Source organism: Chiroxiphia lanceolata, chromosome 15 (assembly GCF_009829145.1).
Source record: "Chiroxiphia lanceolata isolate bChiLan1 chromosome 15, bChiLan1.pri, whole genome shotgun sequence".
Lineage (NCBI taxonomy): Eukaryota > Metazoa > Chordata > Aves > Passeriformes > Pipridae > Chiroxiphia > Chiroxiphia lanceolata.
In genome coordinates this window covers 7,681,373-7,705,136 of record NC_045651.1, presented here as the reverse complement: position 1 = coordinate 7,705,136, position 23,764 = coordinate 7,681,373, and the positions used below count along the sequence as shown (strand labels likewise).

The 23,764-nt window shown below is 47.2% G+C and overlaps 1 protein-coding gene across 2 annotated transcripts in view; it reads left to right on the top strand.

The window, feature by feature from the left end:
- Window positions 1–7,334: 7,334 nt before the first annotated feature.
- The window catches only part of KCTD16 (potassium channel tetramerization domain containing 16), a 71,214-nt gene continuing 54,784 nt past the window's right edge, over window positions 7,335–23,764 (top strand). The window contains exons 1-2 of one of the 2 annotated variants that reach the window (XM_032703117.1): window positions 7,335–7,791; window positions 8,064–9,202. In XM_032703117.1, the coding sequence (XP_032559008.1) occupies window positions 8,371–9,202 (832 nt within the window). In that variant the 5' untranslated portion in view covers window positions 7,335–7,791; window positions 8,064–8,370. The remainder of the gene's footprint in view (window positions 7,792–8,063; window positions 9,203–23,764) is intronic. The other variant, XM_032703118.1, reaches the window with a different exon arrangement.

Genomic DNA, 23,764 nt, shown 5'->3' with positions numbered 1-23,764 from the left:
ACCACCAAGAGTCCAAGCTGTGACCGATCCCTGCCCTCTCAACCAGACCAGAGCACTCATTGCCACATCCAGTGGATTGTGACTCCCTGAACACCTCCAGGGACTGTGACTCCACCACCTGGGCAGCCCCTTCCAAAGCCTGACACCCCTTTCCGTGAAGAAATTCCTTCTGAGGGCCAACCTGAACCTCTCCTGGTCCAGTTAAAGACTATGTCCTCTTGTCCTGTCACTTGTTACCTGGGAAAAGAGTCCATCCCCACGTCTCCCAGCTGTGAAGTGAACACCAAATACTGATTTACCTGAGGCGAGTCCAGGAGCCACTGTGTTACTTCTCATTGCTCTTCATTTTTATTGATCCAAGGACATGTAAAAAAAATTAATTGTCATTGTAAATCCTTCCATCAGTATTGCCCTGTGTAGGGAAACCCAGCTGGCAGGTCTTGCTGTGGTCACACAGAGCAGATGGGATGGAGTAAAAAACATGACTTTTTGTCAAAAATCTCTTTTAAGGATTTTTTTCCCTAATATTCATTAAATAAAATGGTGTTGTGAACACTTGTATAAATATGGAGCAGAGTAGAGATGAAGTGCCATTTCCATGATTCAGACAGAATTCCTGTGGGCATCAGTAAGAGTAGACTTGGCCCTGGAGATACTGTTATGCATAATGTTCATTTGAGGTGTGTTTTTCTCCTCAAGGCCACAGCTTAGTGACATGAAATGAGTTTGCCTGCAGATTTAGCCTTTTCCCTGTGATCTGTCTCATCTCCCAAAGAGAACAGTCTGTGCCCTGCTCCTTGCATGGATGGGAGGGTTTATGTGGCCTTGAAGGTGCTGGGGAAATGGAGGAGCTGATGGTGCTGCTGAGCAAAAAGTCAATAATTGTTGTTATTTAGTACTAGACTTTCATACCCTTTTATATGTCCACGAGAAATATTTTCCTGAGGTCACACAAAAACTTTTCTAGAGCCATGAATCTTCTTGTCTTTATTAAAGATTAGCTGTTAGCCCATTCCTCACAAATGAGCTGCAGGAGCTGGGAATACTGGAGAATTGAGAAAAACATAACTGAGACTGTGCAGACACTTTCACGTGCAGAAGCTCCTTTGCTTCACAGTCCAGTGTCACTCATTGTTTATCCCTCTAATTTCATCCTTTTGCTCCCTTTTTTCATTCAGGGCCAGGGAAAAAGGCTGTACTGGGACTGTTAATTAAAAATTGCTTTTATTAACTCTCTCAGGTCTCAGTGCTGAAAGCAGGAAGGAGTGACCATGCTTTGCTGGCTTGGGTGGGCTTTGAGGTGGACGCTCAGGGAAAACCCCAGCTGAGGAAGTTTAGCTGAAACTTCAAAATTAAATGAGTTGTGATTGCTACTTTATCATTGTCACTGAACAGGTAGGTGGTGGTGAGGTTCAGAAACATGCCAGCTGTGCACACATAAACAGTTCAGTCCCATACTTGATGTCCCCTGACCTCTTACTTACCTACTGAGCACACGAGCTTCCACAAGCCGAGCCCCTGGTTTGAAGTGTGTCTACATTTTTCTTTTTTTAAAAATTCATTTTGACTCAGGAAGTGATTACAGTTATTATATTACAAACTCCTGTATGTAATCTTCTGCTAGTGAGATTACTGTATTTAAATCACAGCCCTGTTACAAGCCTCTCCTGCAAAGCGTATCTTGCGGTGCAGCGTCCACGATATCTCCCAAAAACAGGCTCCCGGGAAATATGTCAGTTTGTAGAGCTGAATGGAATAACGGTGAAGGAATTGCAACCATGGATAGCAGAGATCAGTAACTGTGGCATAAGCTGCTTCTTGCAAATCTATGCTTTAGGAAAATTAGTGTTTGAAGGCTGAGAAGAGCCCAGCTTTCATGGAAGACCGTACAGTGTGTGGGCTGCATCTGATGGTGGTGCCTTAGTGCCACTTCGCTGAGCTGTGTGACTTGTTGCAGTTCACTGGGCAGTGAAATGAGACCCAAATCCCAGGCACTGGGCTGTGTAATTGTGATCTGCTGGGGAAACGCTCTCTGGCTAGAAATCTGTTTGGGATTGCTTAGATTATTAGAATTTACTGACAGCTTAGGTCGAGCTTTCATTAATTAGTTCTCTGTGCACCAGGCACCTCACCATTGCCGTAGGGCATCATCTGCTTCAGCTCTGCAGGATGGATTCACACCCTCTGGAGCACTGTGTGCTCTCATACAGGCTGTGGGTTCAAGGGGAGGGCAGACACTGCAGCTGCACAGCTGCTCCTTCCTGCGTGAATTGGGAAGGGCAGTACATGGATTCCCTGGATCACCGAGCCTGGAGCTACTGGTGCAGCACCGAACCCCAAAGACTATCCCTTCCCTGAGGCACCAGCACCAGCTGCACTGGTAGCTGTAGAATCACAGAATCCCAGAAAGGTTTGGGTTGGAAGGGACCTTAAACCTCACAGAGTTTCACCGCCTACCATGGGCAGGGACACCTTCCACTAGACCAGATTGCTCCAAGCTCTGTCCAGCCTGGCTTGGAACACTGTCTGAACAGAGAGTCTGGTTTTGCAAGAGGCCTTGAAATGACTCCAAGATGAGAAAAGTGAAGATATTCATAAACTTAGTGCATGGGTTACACATCATTGCTAGTATTATTATTATCATCATTATCATCACCATTATTATCAACATCATAATTGTTATCATTATTATTATCATCATCATGCTACCCAGTGAAGACCAAACTTTGTTTTAGCTGTAACATTAAAAAATACACTTTAAATACACCGGTGTTAATGACAGGATAATTTGAACCAGACTGAGAATAAAAGGATTATTCAAAGAACTTTGGAAGTATGGGGTGGATGGAAAAAGGGGGAGGAGGAAGAATGCTGAAGTAGTCCTTGCTATGGCAGAACTTGTAAGGGAGAAAGAAAGTTCCTTGCAGAGGGGGGACTGAAAAGAGCGATTTTTATTTGATTTTAGTCCTTGGTTGTTGATGTGAGTCCATGAGGACTGCCTGTACATGCTGGATCTCTTGCATGTTAGAGTTGTTTGTGTAGCAGGTTGCTTTGTTGAACAGTGGCCATGGAATTCCAAAGGAGTTGTCAGCGCTGGATATATCAGTTATTTTCAAAAATGTTGTCTGATGTACAATGATTGATATCAAAACCAGTGGAACATGATAGCCCCTTAATGTCAGTTTTTGTAAACCTCGAACCTTGTGCTGTGCTTGTGCTGTGGGTTTGGTGTTTGCCAGAAGAATCAAATGGTTTCATCTGCAGAAGCTGTGACCCCCCTGTGTGTTTCATGGTGGGAAGAAATGTTGTCTCATGTCTGTGTTTGAATCATCTGCCTTGCACTGTGCCTGTGCTCACATCCAGAGCATCTGGGAAAGCTGCTCTTCCCCTTTGCCTGTTTTTGATGAAAATACATTATACACATGAGTTATGAATAAAAGATCAAGGGCAAAACTGTGTAATGCTTTACTCTGCATTTGTGAATAAACCCGGCTTCAAGGCACTCATGCTCTTTGCTGGAAGATCCTTTCTCAGGGAGACTCTGCCATTTAGTGTTACTCTATGCTTTTTCTTCAAAGTGAAAGATTTGTGAGGGCTTCCCATTCCCACATACTGCTGGATTTCAGCAGATGAGACTTTCACTGTGTGTAATTCACACTGCTGGAGCAGGGGATAATCTCTTATTTTAGCTTGTACCGTACTTGTTCTTACCTGGCTCTTTTCTTGGGAGCTCAATCTGTGGAGCTACCTGAGTGATGGAAAGCATACACACCTTTTAGAGAGGTGTCTGTGACTTTGCAGGAGCCTGGAATTGATTCCTACCAGGCTCTGTCCTTTGCCATGGATTGAGGTCAGATTGGCAGTCTTGTCTGGGAGCACTAGCGCAGGAAGTGGTTTCTGCCTCTCGGGAAAACCACTGGCCCTCACAATAAGCCCAATCCAGACATTTCCTTGTCCCTTTGCCATGCCATCCTTCTCAGAAACTGCCATCTTCCCTCTGGCTGCCTGGAGTTCTGCCCTCCAGACATTTCCTTGTCCCTTTGCCATGCCATCCTTCTCAGAAACTGCCATCTTCCCTCTGGCTGCCTGGAGTTCTGCCCTCAGAAATGTCGCCTTGGCTCTATACTTAGACACAAGCCTACTGAGGAGCACAGAACATTACAGGGAACAGGGCTGAAGGATCCTTAGGTGGCACCTTGAAGTTGTCCCTGAATCAAAGCACAGGCCTAGAACTAGAAGTACTGTTCTTCTTTCTTCCTTTTTTATTTAAACTATTGTGTGTAAAAACCACCCAGAGTGATGAAAGTTCTCATGTGGCTTTTTAGCTGAAATCTGCTGTCCAAAATCCAACTTAGATTTTTTTTCCCCCCCCCAGAATTACTCATTCAGTTTCTGCTACTTTCAGTTGCTTCTTCACTGAGCACCTCAAAGCATTGCATGGTATTTGTTGCTGGTAGACAACTCTCATGTTTCTCATTACATGTGGGTGACTTGATTTCAATTTCCAACTTGTGTGTTCACACTGGAGATGTGTGGAGGTGATAGGTACCCACTCCACTGCCACTACAGCGCAGCTGAACACACTGCCCTTTCTTTCTAGCACTCATTGCTGCTTCTTTTCAGACACCTTTTTTTAGCACCCACCAAATTCAATGAAGTTGATTGTCCCATGTTTTCCTGAAATGCTAATTTAGCACTTTGTCATAAGGAATGACCTCAAACCTGTGAATGATGTCACATCACTCATAGATCAGGTTTAAGCATAGCTCTGCTGGGACTTTTGGAATATACACTTTAAGCTCAGGCTAAATTTTCCCCCGGCTGTGCTGAAGGTTATAAAGACATCTGTTAGAAGTGAGACGTGCTCTATCCTCCCCGCTTTGATGGATGCTGTTTTTCTTTCCATCAGAGCTGAGCTGCTCCTTGGCATGGTCCTGACACATATTTTACATTTAGGTCATCACCATGTATTTGGCCCAGATTTTAAAGTTTCACTCTCTCGGGCTGCATTTTGATGGATTTGGCCAATGGCTTGTATTTGGCTGGGGAGCTTTACGTGATGCTTTTATGACTGAAGTCATTTCATCAAAGGAAATTGTGTTACAGTGAAATGATTGGAACATCCCGTGTAAAGAAATAAAAGCAGATGCTGAATTGCTTTCATTATTATTTGAAAAGTGCAGATGCATTTCTAAAGCTGTTGTGATTAAAATTCTAAGGTTTTTGTTGTTTTCAAAGGGCAATTCTGATGATAATGTTTCAAAAAGACATAGAGCTTAGAGTTCTCTGTATTGGCTAATCACATGGAATCCTTGCTGGAATGCTTCAAGGAGCTTGTCAGGAATCACAGGTTTTTATAAGATTCTTGTCACCCACTGTTCACTGAGCACCTGCACATCAGACTCACTGTATTGTCTTGGCCCTCAAAGCATCCACACAGGTGATCTTTAACCCCAGCCTTGGAGGTTTGGATCTTAATCACAGTGAGATCACAAACACTTCTGTGCTGGTTTGAACACCATCAGTTTTTACTGGGGAGAGGGAATTGATTCTTCAAGCCCTGCCAATATGGTACCACTGCCTTTATGAAAATGGATTTTAATATGATTACAGCATATTAATTAGCATGAACAAGCAAAATACTTGGGAAAGGTGATGCAATACTCCCTGCTTTGAACAGGGGCAGCACTGGTGGGCTCCGTTCCCGAAGGGAGCTGCCGTTTGCTCTGGCTGGTCATGCAGATGTTAAATCCTGGCTCCACCAGCTGCATCAAGGCTCTTAAAAAAGTAATGAAGACATTTAAGTGAACATGATCTCACATCCCACCTTTAAATCCTCTGTGCAAGGGTTATGGAGCACTTGACCTGTACTGCTTCAACTGCTCTGCAGAGGGCAGGGGCACAGGACGTGGGCTTTTCTCTGAGCCACAACGAGGACTCTCTGTAGCAGCACCAGACTCTGCTGGTTTGAAAATCAGGAATCAGATCCTGAAGCGAGAGACAGACCCTTGGTTTAGGAACACAGCAGTTGTTTCAGAATTAATGAATTAAGGTAAAAATCAAGAGTTTGATTAACTGTTCAGCTCTGATTTAATTTGAATAGTCTGTAAGTACACAAATAATGATTTCCTGCCTTAGCCTTGAAAATAGTACTTTTTGACTATTTTATTTTAAATTACGGCCGTGTTTTCAGAAGAATCTCACTGAAGTATCTCAGCGAAATGTATCTGCACACGGTGACTCCATCGCACAGAGATTTCACTCTAGAGCTTTTGGTCAACGTTTGAGTAAAAGGCTTTATTTTCTCATACGGTTATCATTCTGACTAGCGTATTTTCGCCCAGGACCGGTGCATGTTGGCACAGGGTTGTGCCCCCCGTCCCCCGGCGCTGTGACCGCGCTCCGGGAGCCGCTCCCGCAGCTCCGCCGCTGGGTTTCGGCACCGTGCCGGGCTCATTCCCCCGAGCTCCGTGAGCGGGGGCTCCCGGTGCTCCCGGAGCGCTCGACTCTCTCTCCCTGCCCGCAGCGCCGGGGCCGAGCACCGCGGACAGACACGAGGTGGCGGTGCCGGCGCGCCCGCGGGCAGCGCGGGGCGGGCGCGGAGCCACGGCCGCGGCTCCCCCTGTTACAGACCCACAACTAGAGCGGGTGCGCCCGAGCCACCCCCGGTCCCTCCTCCTCCTCCCATCCCTGCTGGCTCCTGCCTGCGCCAGTCGCCGCTGGGGCGATGGGGATAAAAGCCCGGTCCTGCCCGACAGCGGCGGGCGCCGGGAGCCCCCCCGCGCCGGGCGCTCCCGCCCTGCCCGCCCGCATCGCCGGCTGAGACCCCCGCGGGGCTGCGCGGAGCCAGGAAAGGCACGTTGTGGAGGGGCAGGGATGGGCGCTGCCGGCCGAGGGGACGGAGCGGGGCGGGGACTTCAGCCCAACTCGAGCGGAGCGGGCGGTGGCGGACCCGGCGCGGCGGCGACTGGCGCTGTCCGCGGTGCTGCTGCTGCCCGCGGTGCCCGGCCGTGCCCGGCTCTGACCCGGCTCTGCCCCAGCTCTGCCCGGCTCTGCCCGGCCGTGCACGGTTCTGCCCGGCTCTGCCCCAGCTCTGCCCGGCTCTGCCCGGCCGTGCACGGTTCTGCCCGGCTCTGCCCCAGCTCTGCCCGGCGCTGCCCGGCTCTGCCCGGCTGTGCCCGCTCCCGGCGCGGGACGCGGGAGCCCATCCCGGCCCGACTCCTTTAAGATGATGCAATCGGCATCGCCCTCCGCGCTCCCGGCCCCGCGCGGCTGAGCGGAGCGGCGCGGAGCCGCGCAGCGGGGCGGAGCGGACGGCGCGGGGCGGCCCCGGCGGTCCCGGCGGGCCATGGCGGTGCCGCCGGCCGCGCTGCCCGCCTCGCTGCCGCCGCGGGAACCGCCGGAGCCCGCCAGTCCCTAGCGCAGGCTGCGGGCTTTCTGCAAGTCATCGGGGCCGGCGGACGCACCCCGCGCTGCCCTCCCGCTCCCCCAGCCCAGCGCATCCTCTCGGGAATTTTTGGGTTTGTTGGGTTTTTTTATTATTTTTTTTTAATTTTATTTTCCTTCCCCGTGCTGTATGTACTGGTTTTCCTCCCGCCACGGTTAACTTCCCTGTGACTCGGTTTAACTCTTGAGATCTACGTGGATGTTGCTAAGAGCACTTCTCTTGCCTTTGCTGTCCCTTGCTGGGATCGGATTCACACTACCCGGACCCTGTGTGCCTGTATGTGTGTTCTGAGTGTCTTGACATTTTGGTTCCTTTACAAGAGCTATGCATTAATTGTAACCAAGGTAAGACTCCCTGTTTTTGTTCCCTCGTGTGCATGTCAAATTTAAACGTTTCTTTAAAGATGAAGTATGCATATTCTTTTAAACAGTGGAGTCATATGTAGCCCTTCCATCGATGAATACTTGTGAAAAAGAAGCATAGAACTTGCAAAAAAAGAGACCTATTTAGCAGGAGATCTAGCTTGGCCCTACAAACTGCTCTGCTTTGCTCTGTTACAGCTGCTGTGATGCTTAGAAGAGTAATTTATGCCTTATTTTGTTTTCCCTTTCGACAGACCTGTGAGTGACCATAGGCTTGGCTTGACCTTGATTTTGATGGCTTTGTTGGAAGATCTAATGATGTGATTGCATTTCATGAGGTGATTGCTCTCCAGCCTCCGTGGCTCAGGGTATAAACCGCTTCTGCCACACTGTCACTCATGGACAATTCAGATTTTTTTTAAAACAAACCTTTTGGCTATCGTTATTTTCTCACTCCTCCTTTCCCTGCTGTTTCTCCTTAATGCTGGGAGCCTTATTCTACCCTCTGATGTGATTGATAGTCCTGCTGTTTCGTGCTGCTGATTTCTGGTTTAAAATACAATGGCTCTAAGTGGCAACTGCAGGACTTACCTGCCTCCTCGGGAGCAGGGGACTGGACTGCACTCCTTCCCAGAGGTAGTGGAGCTCAACGTGGGTGGCCAGGTTTACTTCACTCGCCACTCCACCTTGGTTGGCACCCCTCACTCCCTGCTGTGGAAAATGTTCACCCCAAAGAGAGACACAGCCAACGATCTGGCCAAGGACTCCAAGGGAAGATTCTTCATTGACAGAGATGGTTTCCTTTTCCGCTATATTCTGGACTATCTCAGGGACAAGCAAGTGGTTCTGCCTGACCACTTCCCAGAGAAGGGAAGGCTCAAGAGGGAGGCTGAGTACTTCCAGCTCCCAGACTTAGTCAAACTCCTGACTCCCGATGACAACAAGCAAAGCCCTGATGATTATTGCCACAGTGACTACGAAGAGGTCTCCCAAGGCAGTGACACGAGAATATGCCCACCCTCATCGCTCTTACCGTCAGATCGGAAGTGGGGATTCATTACCATCGGGTACCGGGGGTCGTGCACTATTGGCAGGGAGAGCCAAGCAGATGCCAAATTCAGGAGGGTCCCAAGGATTTTGGTTTGTGGAAGGATTGCTCTGGTCAAAGAGGTCTTTGGAGAAAGTTTGAACGAAAGCAGAGACCCGGACAGGGCTCCAGAAAGGTACACCTCCAGGTTTTATCTCAAGTTCAAGCACCTGGAGAGGGCTTTCGACATGTTGTCCGAGTGTGGATTCCACATGGTGGCCTGTAATTCCTCAGTGACAGCTTCCTTTGTCAACCAGTACACAGACGACAAGGTCTGGTCCAGCTACACTGAATATGTCTTCTACCGTAAGTACAGGACGTTTCAGAGGAAAATGTAACTCCCTGCTTTAAGCTGCTCTCTTCCGTTGACCGTACAATTCCCAAGGCACAAAGAGTGCCGATTTCCTTGTGTCTGCTGCAGACTAAGGCTTTATTTAGATCTGGGGGGATACATTTCAGTTTAAGCTTTGGAAATGCAAACCAGGGCTGAGCTCAGCGGGTTGGCCTTGGCTAGGTGGCAGCACAGACTGCCGAAAGCACCCCGTCCGCCTGCCTGGAGGATGTGGTGCCTCTAGCTGTGTAAATCAGCCAGCTGAGTGCCTTGCACACTTCCCGGGATGTGTGGGACACAAGATGAGCCTTGCAAACACGCTGCGGAATTAATTACAGAAAATCTTCAAATGGGAGTCACTTTACAAAGGTAATAGCAGCTTGATAATTGTCAAGCACAGTCAGCCGAGCCATCCTGTCAGCAGACTGACACACTTCCACATAGGGAAGGGAAAACACAATCCTGTCCCTCTGGCTGCGTTTCAACGGGGGCCTCCTTGGAGCCGGCTGCTGTGCTCTGAAATGGGGGCTCCGTGCAGAGAGGGGCAGGGGCTGTGCCTTGTTATGCAACATGCTGTGGAAAACCAACTGTCCTCATCCATGAGGAGCGTGTGCCCTGCTTCCCTGCAGTCACATCAGATCTCACTCTGCCGTGCTGATTTGAGCCGGTAGCGCTGCTGGGCTCATAACTTCCTAAGCTGATACTCAGTAGAGGCTGGTACCATTGGTAACATGAGGGTAATTTAATTCTATAAGTCTGTATCAAAAATCATTCCACAACTGCTGTGCTTAAATATTTGAGAGGCTCATGAGGCTTTTTCCCTCCATTTTCATTTGCGGAGGGTGAAGGATGGAACAGTTCCCCAGTCTGTCTGTAGAAATGGGCTTTATCCAGCTGCTGCTTTGGATAGTGGCCTTGGGAGAGGGATAGAGGATACGCTTGGTTGTCAGAGCTGCCGTGCTGGGTGTGTGTGGTGCTCACAGTTAACAGGCTCGAGGCGTGGGGAGCTGACAAAGTTTTAGATGTAAGATGTATCAGGAAGTGAACAGTTTGGATGTAATTCCATGGATTCAGCACACATCTACTCTTGTGCGGGGCTCAACAGGCAGCCCTAATCTGCTTATGTAATGAAGCTTAAGTTAGCATCTGAAAAGCCATCTGGGTTTTTTGACATCATAGATTTACTTAAAAATTAGTTTTCTAGCTGGATTTCTTAGCAAAATGTTCTAAGGTCATGGATCCGCTTATATTCCGACAGGATGGATGATTTATGTTATTAGGCAGCTTCTGCTTGAAACTCATACAAGTTCTAGGAGGAGAACTAATGTAGTTAAAGGAATGGATTAAAATAAATTGTGTTTGCATTTGTATTTCAAATCAGAAAAAAAAATGAGTTCCATATAGACACAATGGTTTTTACTAATTGAAGAGAGAATGAACATGGATTTTGCCTGAATTAGCAAACACAGACTCCTGATTTTCATGTTATTCAAATTTTTATCTTCAAGGGTTGCTCTCACTGCTTCCACAGCACTACAGCCACGGTTAGGGACCTTAGAAATTTTGGAGAGTGAAAGTCTGTAGCAGGCATCACAAAATCTCTCACCAGTGCAAGGAAAGCCCAATCCAATTAAAGTTCCTGGAAAGACTCTTACCCAGTTCAATAAGCTTTGCATTTGGTTCCTATAAGTTTTGTGGATTTTTGACACTGATACAATTTCAGAGATGGATTTTTCAAAGGGTCCTTTCCTAGGTAAAATCTAAAGTCATGGCTGTGATGCCAAATGAGTCTCTCTTATCTCGATCTGAATGGTTCTGTTACGCTCCAAACCATTTGCTGCTGCGATGGAGCCACGGGTGGGCTGCAGGGGTTCTCCAGCCACATGCTCAGGTCTGGCTGCAGCTGGTCCCCCTGAGGGCAGGCAGAGAATTCACCTGGAGCAAAAGAACTCCCTTTCCAAATTTCCCAAAATAATTTCATTCAAAATTTCCCAAAACCATTTCATTTAAAAGTTTGAGGACCAATAAAACTGACACTGGCTTTCCAGGGAACATGACATCTCCTTTGCAGCTGCTTAGCCATATTATTTATTTAGAAGCTGCCAACTGTGTCTATAGTGAGCATTAATTCATCAAGATGTTATGATCAGGTTAATGGGCCTAAACCTGGGAGGTGTCTTACACCACTGGATGAGGCAAGGCAGAGGTGGTCCTTGCAGAGCCACTTAGTAGCTCCTGTGACAGGCCCACTGGAGGGACTCTTCCCAACTGGGAATTACTTCAAAGATGGAAGAATAGAGGGAGGAATATTTTTTTTGATACACCAAATACATTGTATGCTCCAAATACCACTCAGAAGGTAAAGGCTGGTGTGAAGATAAAGAACATTCTTCATGTGCAAATTCATCTGAAAGTAGCTCAGATGGGCCAGAGAGGGTGTGAGCTGAGCAGCCTCTCACACGGGTACAGTGTGTGCTGTTAAAGTACTGTACCATCAATATTGCATGAGGTTTCTCCCTGTGTTCAAATTTAGGTTCTATTAAGGCTAATGGGAGATGCCTGTTCCCCATGGAGGAGGTTTTCCCGAAATGCAGAATGTGTCCAGCACAGCCGACCTACAGCTGTTTGCTGAGTCGTGGCAGGATGGGCTCGGAGCGGTGCTGGGGATGACAGTGCAGTCCTTGGGGCACAGCTGGGCTCACTCCAGCTCCAAATAGGCGAGGCACAGGAGGGTTTGGAGACAGGCTGGGATGGTCCACTAGAGCTGTCACTGAACAGTTCTGTGACACGCAGCTCCTGCAGGGTGGGTGGGCAGGAGGCACAGCCGGGCTTGTGCTCGCAGGGTGACTGAGGGGAGGAAAGGAGCTGAGGGTCTGCTCATGCAGATCTTTTTTCCCTCCAGTTTCTCTTATAGCAAAGATGTTTCCTACATTTTACACTGGCTAAGGTTGGATTTCTGACCTGAGCTATTTTGCTCCCTCCCGCTGTTGTTTTGATGATCTTAAAGTAAAACCTTGTCTCCAACCCTCTAATTTTGAAGAAGGTGAGTAGCCTGTTCTTGGATCTTCCTTTTTACCTGTTTTAAGCCTTTACAATGGGATGAACCAGAAAGGAATACAGAGATGTAGACAGACAACTGCTCCTGCCCCTCCTAGGGCTGTGCTTCAAAGTCTGAGCAGGCACAAGAAAATCAGGACAGTCAGTCTGATTTGGGAAGCCTTGCCTTGCATTGGCCACTTCACACCTACAAATGGGGGAGCAGCTCAGCACCTGCAGATGTGCAAAGGAAACCATGAGATTTTCTGGTACTGTAGCTCTGAAAGCCAAATTGAATTAATAATGCTCTTACTCCTGAAAGATGAGTACTGGCTCCACTTGTCCAGGGACAGCTGTAAATGTTGGTACCTCACCCTTTCTCTATGGAGAAAGTGGTGGCTGGTTGTGCTTTGCACCTGCTGGTAGGAGGCTGGTTGCAGAGATGTGTGTGAAGTAGGTTTCAGATTATCCTGGGATAAACAGGTGAATCCTCTTGGGTTTGGGATGTGCAGGAGGAAGGAGAAATGCCAACTGATACCCTCTGCGAATGCCCTGGTGCCCATCTGTGGCACATATCTTGGGATAATCCTGGTGTCTGTTAGACAAGATGATCCATTTGGGATTATTGCAGCCAGCTGGGACCCGTCACTGTGCATGTGTGAATAGAACTAAAGGATCCCATACTGATGTGCCTACCACTGACTCATAAATTCATTGCGTGGCAGAAATTTGACTAACAAAACAGAACACTCTTGCACAGTGACACCCACAGCTGTGCTGTCAAACAGGCTAGATGTGGGAGAGGAACATCACCCATTTCCCCTCTCTTTAAACTGATACTGTCATATGATCTAGTAGTGCTTCTGTCTGGTTTTAAATCAGTGAAGATCAAAATGACCCAAAAGCAAGCAAATGTAGTCAAATCCAATGAATATACAAACTTCTGCCCTGCTAACAGGAGATGTTTCTGTTTCCAGGTAATTATTGTCATCATCGATGCCTCTAGTCCCTCTTGCCAAACCAGACTCTTACAGGATGATCATCTGCAGGTGGTGGGGCTGTAGCCAGCCAAGTCTGTTAGTATATCCATGTCAGAAGGACCTTGCTCTGAGCTTTTTGGTCAGACTTGTGTGATTTTTTTCCCAATTTGTCATGGCAGACTGAAAAGCCTGCATAGTTACTGATTAGAGTTATTCCATAGATGAAAAATTCTGTTACTTTTGGAAACCAGTAGTGTCAAATCTGATTGTCAGATTAGGCCAAGGATCTCCAGCTCAATGGGAAACAGAAGCAAAACTTGGTAAAATGGTTGATTGGATATAGGACTTGGAGTTTCATTCTAACAAGGTATGAAAAGTGATGTTGAGGAACCAGCAAGAATGCTTTTGGGTTCCTGTCCTTGTCTCTACCAGCATTCATGGCACAGTCGTATTTCCTGATCCTTTGGATATGATCTTCATTGACTGGATGTTTGAGATAGACATTAGCAAGATTGTACAGACCTGGTCCCTCCTGCTCCAAAGCAATCATGGTGATAGGAATCCTTCCTCTGTCCAACACCTGCGCCGCAGCCAGGCAGGTTCCTGCCAAGGACAATCCTTATCCCTCTGTCCCCTGCCTGTGGAGGTCTCTGTGGTGGAAGGAGCTTTGTGAAAGGTAAATCAGCGTGCCCCAAAGAGCTGTTGAGTGGGCTATGATCTGGTGTTTGTGTCTTCCCTCTGTTTCCAAGGTCTCAGTGAGGGCTGTGTGCAGGGGTTGGTGGAATACTCCCCATCTGTTGGGTGAGTGAGGGCCTGGCCACAGGGACAGACTGTGGGCATGTCCTGGCCACCCCGGCACCACCACAGCTCTGCAGGACCACTGGGTGGGACTGGAGACAGAGCCTCTCCTGTGGCACTTCACTGCTGCTGCTGCTCTGTGATCCAGAAAAAGACTATAATGACTAAAGGATTAACCAAGGAGGGCTGGCATTTAGGGGAGAAAAAAAAAATCAATGTATTTTAAACTGCAGTCTCTAATGGCTCTTGGCCAGGAACAGCGTGCGCGAGGTCCCACAGCACCATTTCGGGAGGCTGATCAGAGGAGGGGTTTACTGTAATAAAGGTAGATGTGTGCCAGAGAGAGGGAGGTGTGGAAATAGGGAATGCCTGGTTTGTTGCCCTGGGACAGCAGAATGCTGGGTGGAAGTGGCCCAGTGTCCCTGGACTATGGCTGCGGAGCAGCAAGGAGTGGCTCCCATCAGCCACTTTCTGCAGCTTCCTCAGCCTGGTCAGGTCTGGCCTTTTCCAAAATTTACTGAAAGTTTATGTGTTTCTTAGGAAGACAGAATCAGAAAGAGCAAGGAGTGTAAACAAGAAAACACAACTCAGATATTTGCCATTCAGTGAATACCAGCAACATATTGTGCACACAGACAAACACTTCCTTGCAGCAGGTTGGGTTTTTTCTGTCCAGCCATCCTGGATTTGTTTAATTTCCTAACCACAATATTTTCTCAGTTTCTTCTCCTTTTTTTTTTTCCAGCTTTTCAAGTTCAAGGCTAGCATACAGCAAATATGGAGACATGAAGCAAAATCTAAATACTTCTTTGAAAACAGAAAGAGTAACCCTTTTTTTTTCTTGAAACTTGCTCAAAATGTATATTTTATAAAGGAAGAAATAGACTGTAGTGAGTATAGTTGGTGGAACTGCTTAAGGTCACTCAGGCGTAATGCTGACTGAGCTGGCCAAGTCAAAGAATCCTGTGGGAACGATTTCCCTGCTACTTTCAGACATGCTCAAGTCAGTTCTGGAACACAGTCAAACATTGCTGCCATTACTAGGCCTCCTAACGTCAACCCAAGTATTTAAGGAACAGTGGAGCTCAAGCTCCAAATCTGATGGTGTGAGGAAGTGTGGTATTTGGATGGTTTGGGAAGGCTGAACACCTGGAATGCCTCTCGGGTTCATAAAGGGTTGGGTCTGATCGACAAAATGTGCCATATAAAAGCTGAGTGATGTGGCTGTTCCCTGGCTCAGTGCAGGAACCTGGTGGTTATTTCTGGGCTAATGGCCCTTAGTAAGGCCTTCCCAGGAACCCTGGATTTATGGAGAGGGACATTTTGTAGAAGTCCCCTCGCTTGTCTGTAGTGACAAGACAAGCAAGAACTGCTTCATGCTGACAGAGAGTAGATTTAGATTAGATATTAGGAAAAAATTTTCCCTGTGAGGGTGATGAGGCCCTGGCACAGGTTGCCCACGGAAGTTGTGGCTGCCCTGTCTCTGGAAGCATTCAAGGCCACGTTGATCAGGGCTTGGAACATCCTGCTCTAGTGAAAGAGAGGTGGAATGGGATGAGCTTTATGGTCCCTTCCAACCCAAACCATTCTGTGACTCTCTGATTCTATGACTTTTCCTCTGGAATGAAAGTCCCTTGGCTTTATCTTTGCTAGTAGGATATGAGTAAACAAAAGAGGGAATGAACATCAGAGAACTGTGTGGGCTGTTTTCCTTAATTATCCTACATTAGCTTGTTAAATTAGTTGTCTAATAATGTTTAAAGGAAAAGTTTGGAATTGTGAGAATAGTTTTTGTATTTCGATAGCTGGAACAAGCTTTGTTGAAATACCCATAAATATAAACTGGTCAATTGGAGTGTGCTCCTGGTGACCCCTTTGTATCGACTCTCATTCATGTCCTTTCAGTCCGTGAGCTAGTTCATACATCACTAGCGTTACAGATTTTCCAGCACTGCCTCTGGATCTACTAACAAAGTGATTAATGATTTCTAGGAGCTCATTGATTAGCTGCTAAGGCAGCTAAATAATTCCTCTACCAAAAAATACAGTGAGAACTGTGGCCATCCTGGTTTGCAAACCATCCTGAAAATCCTGCTACTGTGATGCCGCTCGGCACCGAGGCTGCATCGCAGCAGCAGCAGTTTGGATCCAGCAGCTTTAGATTTCTCCTTTAAATTGCTCATGTCTCTCAGTTTTCTTTCTCTGAGATGATCTGACACACGTAAGTCCTGCCACAAATTTTTTAGGTTGTCCTGTGTGTCAGCAAAACTCATAGGCTTTGTTAATGCACCATATTTGATGGAAATTGTTTCATCGTGGATGTTCCGAGCAGTTCTGCAGAAGGGACTTGCCTGATTTTGTGGGGGGTTTTTTGGAGATGTTTTCTTTCTGTTTTTTTGCTTACAATTCCTTCATTTCTGGGACATGGTGAGATTCTTGAGATTGTCCCCTGCATGGCCAGGAGTTGGATTTTGATGATCTTGGTGGATCCGTTCCAACTCAGGATATTCTGTGATTCTACAAGAACCTTTAACTCTGCCTGTGAAAATCTCCTCAGCTGTGCTCCATCACAGGGCTCTGGAGTGTGCTGGAAAGTGACTACAACATCCCCAAACGTTTAATTCCAAGCAGGAAAATGAACCTGAACTTTAATTTGTGTTCCTAGAGGAGCAAAACTAGTTTGGAGGGAGCAGCAGCCCAAGAGACATTCTTATCCTCGCTCTGAGCTGGGACTGCAGCTGGCAACTGCTGAGTGCTGCTCTCCGAGCTTTAGGCTTTGGACAGGGCCTGAGAGCCAAATTTAAAGAAAAAACTCTCTCTCTCTGCATATTTTCGAGGAGACTTATTTCAAGACTTCAGATTGAATTTCCATCAAACTGAATCAGAGTGTATTTTTACAGCGGAATTAAATCAGGCTGAAATAGAACCCAGTGGAACATGCTGATTTTGACTGAATTTTGCACTTTAAATATTCTCAAAGCCAAAAACTTGAGTGAGCAAAAAACAGAGAAGAGCTTGGAAAAGTGTTTGTGCTTCTACAAAGGGAATTTCACTGGGTTTTTCTCAGCTCAGAGTTTTCACTGGTAGTGTGGGCAAGTGCAACATTGGTTCCGTGAAGGATCCCCAGAGGGATCGCAGGAGCTGATCCTGAGGCAGGGAGGTGAACACGACTTCTTGCAAATTTACTCTTTGCATGCTCCTACAAAACTGTGATTTTTGACCATCAGTTACACTAAATACACCAGCTGCCTCCGTAATGTTCAATTGGAACAGAATTTTCCCTCGCAGTGCCTTTGCCTTGGTGTGTTGTCATATGGAAAGTGAGCGTAGGCACCAGACCAGAAACCTGGGGCCTCTGAAAACCTGAGATGCTTCACCAAAATCTCAAATCTCCTTGTTCTAACATGCCAAAATCAATAGGGAGGAATTTGTGGAGTTGCTGATTGTTTTAAAAGTATGTTGGCTTTGATTTTCTTTGGTTTACTCTCCTGGTAGATGATCATCAGTCAGTGCAGGGAGCTGGTCCTCAAGAGATTGCCTGGTGCTTTTTGCTTTGGTTTGATGTTGCAGCATAATTGTGGGAGAAAAAAAATTACCACCGTCCTCCTGCAGAATTACAGAGGGAATGCTGTTTCTGAATTAATGACCCAATCGTGGTCAGTGATAATATAATTTTTATGCATAAATAATGCTATTTATTACATTATTTATTACCTTTATTGTTAATGTTATATTTATAGGCAGAATAGTAGCTACGAAGAGCTCAGGTTAAGGACGGAAGCTGAGCCCAGCAGAGCTGCACCAGCTCCTGAAGCTGCAGATCTGGCCAAGCATTTCTGCAGCTGTGCTGCTGCTTACCCTGGCAGTGTGTGCTCCTGTGGGGACTGGCTAATTAGGAAGGGTTGCCATAGAAGATATCCCGTTGCGTGACACAGAGAATATATTTAATGTACTTTATTTAAGTACAGCTGTGCTTCCTTGAGAGGTCACTGTTGGAAACATATTGGTGACTTTTGGAAGTCGGGCTCATTTTGTTTTGTGAGTTTGACTGTGACATTTTATAGCCTGCTCTTCCCTGACTGAGTTATCTCTCTGCCATTCCTGCCAGGACTGAAAGGAATGACTTTCTCTAACCCTGCCATCATGTCTTGAACCACAGACTTGTAGTTAGAGAGGTTTTGTACCCATGGCTCGTATAAATTCTCTCATTCCCTTGGTCACTGTTTATAACCCAAACCACGTGCAGCCCAAGGGTACCTTCACTTTCCCTCATGAAGCTACAATTACCAAGACACAAACCTTCTGTTTTCTAGCTGGGAGAAGAGCAGTTTCTAGGTATTCTTGATTTCATTCATTTGTGAGCATTCAAGAGAATAAACCCTCTATTCTCTCAAGTCAATGCACTTATATTACGTGAGGATTAAATCATTCCCTTCCCTCCGTGCAGAGTCTGCAGATAGAAAGCTGCTATGTCTTACCTTGCATAGAGAAAGAATATTTAAATAAGGATGTTGATAAAAATGCTTTCACTGGTAAAGACATCATTAAAGAATCTGCTGTTTTAAAGTCCTGTAAGAGAAGGTAGAAGTCAAGAGGCACCATTTCTTGCAGAGGAATTGAAAAGTTCGTTGAAGTTTGGTCTGCGGGAAGAATTTCCACAACTCAGTGACATCTCCAGTGCTGGGGAGACCCCACATCCCAGACCTAGTGGAGGTCACTGATGGGGAGGATCAAACCCTGCTCTAATTTACTTCCATTTCAAAATCTTCAAAATATTTGACTTGTAGCTATGAAGCACCAGTGTTCACTTTATACAAGTTTTCTGGGTTTAAAAAGTTTGAAAACCTTTCCTGTGCTGAAATTCAAAGGACTGGAGATGATCCATTTGAAACTCTCAATAATTGCATCCCTTCCTCTCTACCAGCAGCCCACATGTCCCCAATCAGGCTGGAACAAGGCAGGTGGCATGTTGGCAGCCAGGCACTGCTCACGTGGGCAGGATGACAGATTTGCCCACCTCTCCCTGTTCCAACAGATAAACTGAGGGATTCAGACCTGGCTCGGACTGGGCTGTTCCCTTCCATGGGATGGTTCCCATCCCTGTGACTGGCTGTTGCACGTAGTGCTGTGCCCAAATAGCACAGGGTTTGAGTTTGTGTAGTCACAATCCAGCAACAACAGACTTGGGATCAAACCAAGTCTGGATGCGAGCAGGCAAAAGCCCCAGCTCCCCCAGCATCCATGGCTGCTGGCAGCAGAACAGCTTTTGGTTCGCTTGAAAATTGCTTTTCCAGCTTTTGCTCATGGCTTTGGTTCAAACACCGTCATAATTCCAGCCTGGAGAAGAGAAGGCTTTGGGGTCACCTAATTGTGGCCTTCCAGTACCTGAAGGGAGACTACAAGAAAGATAGAGACTATTTACAAGAGTCTGGGGGGACAGGACAAGAGAGTAGGTTTAGATTAGATATTAGAAAAAAAATTCTTGGCTGTGAGAGTGGTGAGGCCCTGGCACAGGTTGCCCAGAGAAGCTGTGGCTGCCCCATCCCTGGAAGTGTCCAAGGCCAAGTTGGATGGGGCTTGGAGCAACATGGGATAGTGGAAGGTGTCCCTGCCCATGTCAGGAGGGTGGACCGAGATGAGCTTTAAGGTCCCTTCCAACACCAACCGTTCTATGGTTCTATGATTGTGATACTTAAGCATGTTTAAGACATTAATAGATTTTTTTTTTTGGAGGAGATAGGCAACCTACAGACAGCGAGGGAAGAGCAAACCTTCCCCCAAACCATTTGGAAGCAGTCTCTGCTGTGCTCCTGCTGATGGAAATGCAGTGGAAACCCATCATTCTCTGGAGGAAAGCTAAAAGCTACATGGCAGATAGTAAATAAATAATTGCAGGGAAACATTACACATAGATTTCTTGGGGAACAGAACTTAATTAAATTTTGTGAACATGCCTACATAGTTCCATTGATCAGGAAAAAATGGATATGTGCTACGTCTGTAAGATTTACTTGCTTGGCTGTGTTTTGCCTTCCTCCCTCCCTCGGCTTCATTCACTTTATATCCTGCAGTGGTAAGGGAACACATTTCTGGTTTTCTTCCTTGGAGAAATTGATTCTGAGCAGCATAGGACATGATGTATGGTTTGTAACTCTACAATATTGCTAAGCAAAAAGAAATCACTGAAGAAGGCTGTGCAGATATTATATTAATTTCCATTTTAAAATGGATTTTTTTCCCACTAGGACCAATAAAAATATGCAAAGATTTTCAACAGCCTCTCTAGTAATGATTAATTAAAAGATGGGATAAATCTTTCTAGGCTAATTTAGCAAGGTAGGTTTTTTTAGACACTTCACAAGACATTTTTTTTGCCATTGAATCCAAGCTTATCCCTGAATTCACTATACCAACCACTCTGGGTCTGGCTGGGATCTGAGTGTCTGTTTGTTATCACAAACGGAAGTCAGGAGGTGCCCATGGCTGGTGCCTGGCAGAGGTGCAGAAGGACCAGACAGTCACAGCCATCTCCATGGCCAACACAGGGTACTTGACCCTCATTGCAGCAGTGATGGATCTCTCCTCTGGAAGGGCTTCATGGGGCTGTTGGCTCTGCAGGATCGAAAAGGGTGCTCTTGTTGAGAACAAAATGTATTCCATGAGAACCCAAAGGTTTTTTTTCTGTTATATTTTAGTCTTTGGATGTCCCACCCAAATTCCTGTTGGGGCTGTGAGGGCTCCTGGGGTGCTGCTGATGGCCTGAGCCTGCTTCTCCCACCCCAGGAGCAGAAGCCCCTGGTTCATTTGGCAACAAGCTCACTCCAGTTGCTTCCCCTCTCATTAGAGCCCAGCCCCAGCAGGTTGGTTGGGAAGTGAGGGGGCTGCTGTCCTTGCTGCAGGATTGTGATTTGGCATGTTGGTGCAGTATTAAAATTTCAATGGAACAGATGGTGTCAGGATTTTAACTTATGCTTTTGAGATGCAGATGGTCCAAGGAGTGAACTTGTACACCAGTTATTTTTATTTTGAACAGGTTAAGAACAAATTACACTTTGACTATTGTTACTGCTCTACTTGTCATTTCTTCTGTCCCTGTGCATGTGTGTGTTTCTGTGTGTCTGTGCACATGTACAAGTCTTCTCAGATCTCTTTTCCATGGACTGCTAGATTGAAACAGCCCTATTTCTGCCTAAAACTCCTCTCTGTGTATATTTAGTTTCCTTCCCAGCGGTCCTTTTATTTCCCCTCAGGCTGTTCTTCTTGAGAGGTGTGGGGTTGCAGACCTGAGCTTTGCAGAAGAGCCAGTGCCATCAGCTCAGCCCAACCTCCTCTGGGAAAACTGTCCCATGTGCTCAGTCCAACCTCCTCTGGGAAAACTGTCCCTGTGCCCAGGGTGATCAGGTCCTGCACCAGGCTCATGGGGAGGCAGCCACTTGTTCCCAAACCTCGTGTGGCTCTGAATCCTGACAGAGGGCTTGTACACCTGGTGGGACTAATGATGGCCAGGCAGGATTCTGGTCTTGGTTGTGTTGGAATAAACCCAGGTTGACCCCAGTTTTATGCCATAAGGATCTGATTATCTAACCCTGTTGTGAAACATGGGGTAATATTTTTGTCATAATTCATAATCTTAATTAATCTTTTATAGAAAGAAAATACATTTACTGCTACATATATTAATGTCCACCTGAATATTTTACACCCACTACAAAGCACTAATTTCCTGCAAACACCAGTGCTTCACACAAAGCACCTGTGCACGTGTTCTGTCCGTTCCTCCTGCCCCGCATCACACGCTCAGGGGAGGGACCTATGAGCATCCCCCGTGTGCCAACATTGGTTCTGCTTTGGCTCTGTCTCTGCTGGGGCTGCAGCTGGTGGCATCTTCTCAGAGGGGTGAGGTTTGATGTGGCGCGTGGAGCTGCCTCTTGCAGGGATGTTTGCTGTGTGCAGCTGGTCAGGGGGACCTTGTGCCAGCTTGTGTTGGTGTTGAATTTAGAGCCCGATCCAAAAAGCAGGAGAGTCCCAGAGCCTCCTGCACTTGAAACAAGCTGTAGGTGTTTGAGATCTGTAGATCTGGGGAAAACAACATTTCCCAAGGGTTAAACCATTGAGTAAGTGTCTGCCCAGCTTACTCCTAACAAGGGAATGTATTGCTGAGGTCTGACTGTGATCAAGTGGCCGGGCCAGCAAAAATTAATCTTAGTCTGTTCCTGTCCTTGATGCATTTCACATGTACATCCTGGAGTACCAGCTGCAGGGGAGGGTTCCACGAAAGACGATGCAAACATATGGCACAAGGGCAAAGGCAGCAGTGCAGGTGTGGGTATAATCAGGTTCATTTATTCCTCCCTCGTGCCTGCTGCCATTACTCATTCCTCTCGCATGCAAATGTACAAATCACAAATCTCCCTGCTGAAGCCCACGGTGGTTTAGAAGACTGTTCCCATCCTTCAAATGTAGTGGGTCTGGGAGTGCAGCATTGAGGGGACAGAGGCAGGGACCTGGCACCCAGGGACTCCTGAGCCCCAGACCCCCCACCCAGGTCCCTTGCTTGCAATTTTTTCTGCTTTTTCGGAAAGTGGTGGAGGATGCAAAGGTTCTGGAGGGTGCAGTGGGGCTGACTGAGAGCTGTGGGGAGGCTCAGGGGTGCTGGACCACATCTCCAAAGGCTGTGAGATGTCTCATCCCCACAAGGCTGGCACGTCCCCTCTTGTTGGGGCGGCCATGCTGATGCAGAAAGGGCTTCTGGGATCCCTTGGAGTGCAAAAAATCACACTCCCACTTATTTCTGATAATTAGTATTTTCCATAATTATCCCAGATAAGATGACATTGACCGAGATGCCCGTGCCATAGCCAGAGGTGTTTGAGCTAATTTGGTTTCCCTCGGAGTACCCAGGAAGGGCAGGCACCGTGCTGCTGAGGGGAGGCACCGCTGCTCTGCTGAAGTACTAATGGGGACGGGGTGAGTGGGGATGAGCAATGAATATTTCATGGGAAAACATTACAACACCGTATAGGAGAGCAACTGACTCCATCACATCCTGGCAGCTGCCTCCTCGCTTTTGGCAGCGTGTTTTGACTCTGTTTACCTGGTGGAGTGCGGCGGTGACAGGAACACACGGTGCTCCCATCCCCGCTGCCACCTTCTCCCTCACAAGCATAAATATTTAAAAGTTTGTCTTGCTGCTTCTGAAGGAGGGGATTATAGAGCTCTGAAATATTAACTTCTTGCACTTTACACTGTGTTTGAAACCCACAGCCCCCCGATCTGGGGATAGAAAGGGGTCACCCTCCCCCCCCCGAGTTCACTGCAGCGGTGATCCTGTCTCTCCATCCCCAGTGGAGATCCCCTAGCTGGTGGGGTCTTGGTCTGTGCACTGCTGACTGGGTCCTGGCTGCAGGGAGCAGGTTACAGCTTTACACTGTTCCTTTTCCCTTCTGGGAGTGCTGGGGATGGTCCCCACATGACACATCCCTGTAGGACTGAGCGTGGGTGACCGCTCCGCCATGTGGGGCTGTTGCTCCCTGCTTTTCTCCCCATGGGTGAGCTGTTCTGGAGCTGGCACAGCCTGGTACAACCTGGCATGGGCTGCTCCATCCTCTCTAACCATGTCCCACATCCCCTCCACACACCCACCACCCTCCTGCCCGCTCCCTGCCTGTCATGTCCATGGGATTATCGACCCACGCAGCTCTTCCCACATGTCGCTGCATCTAC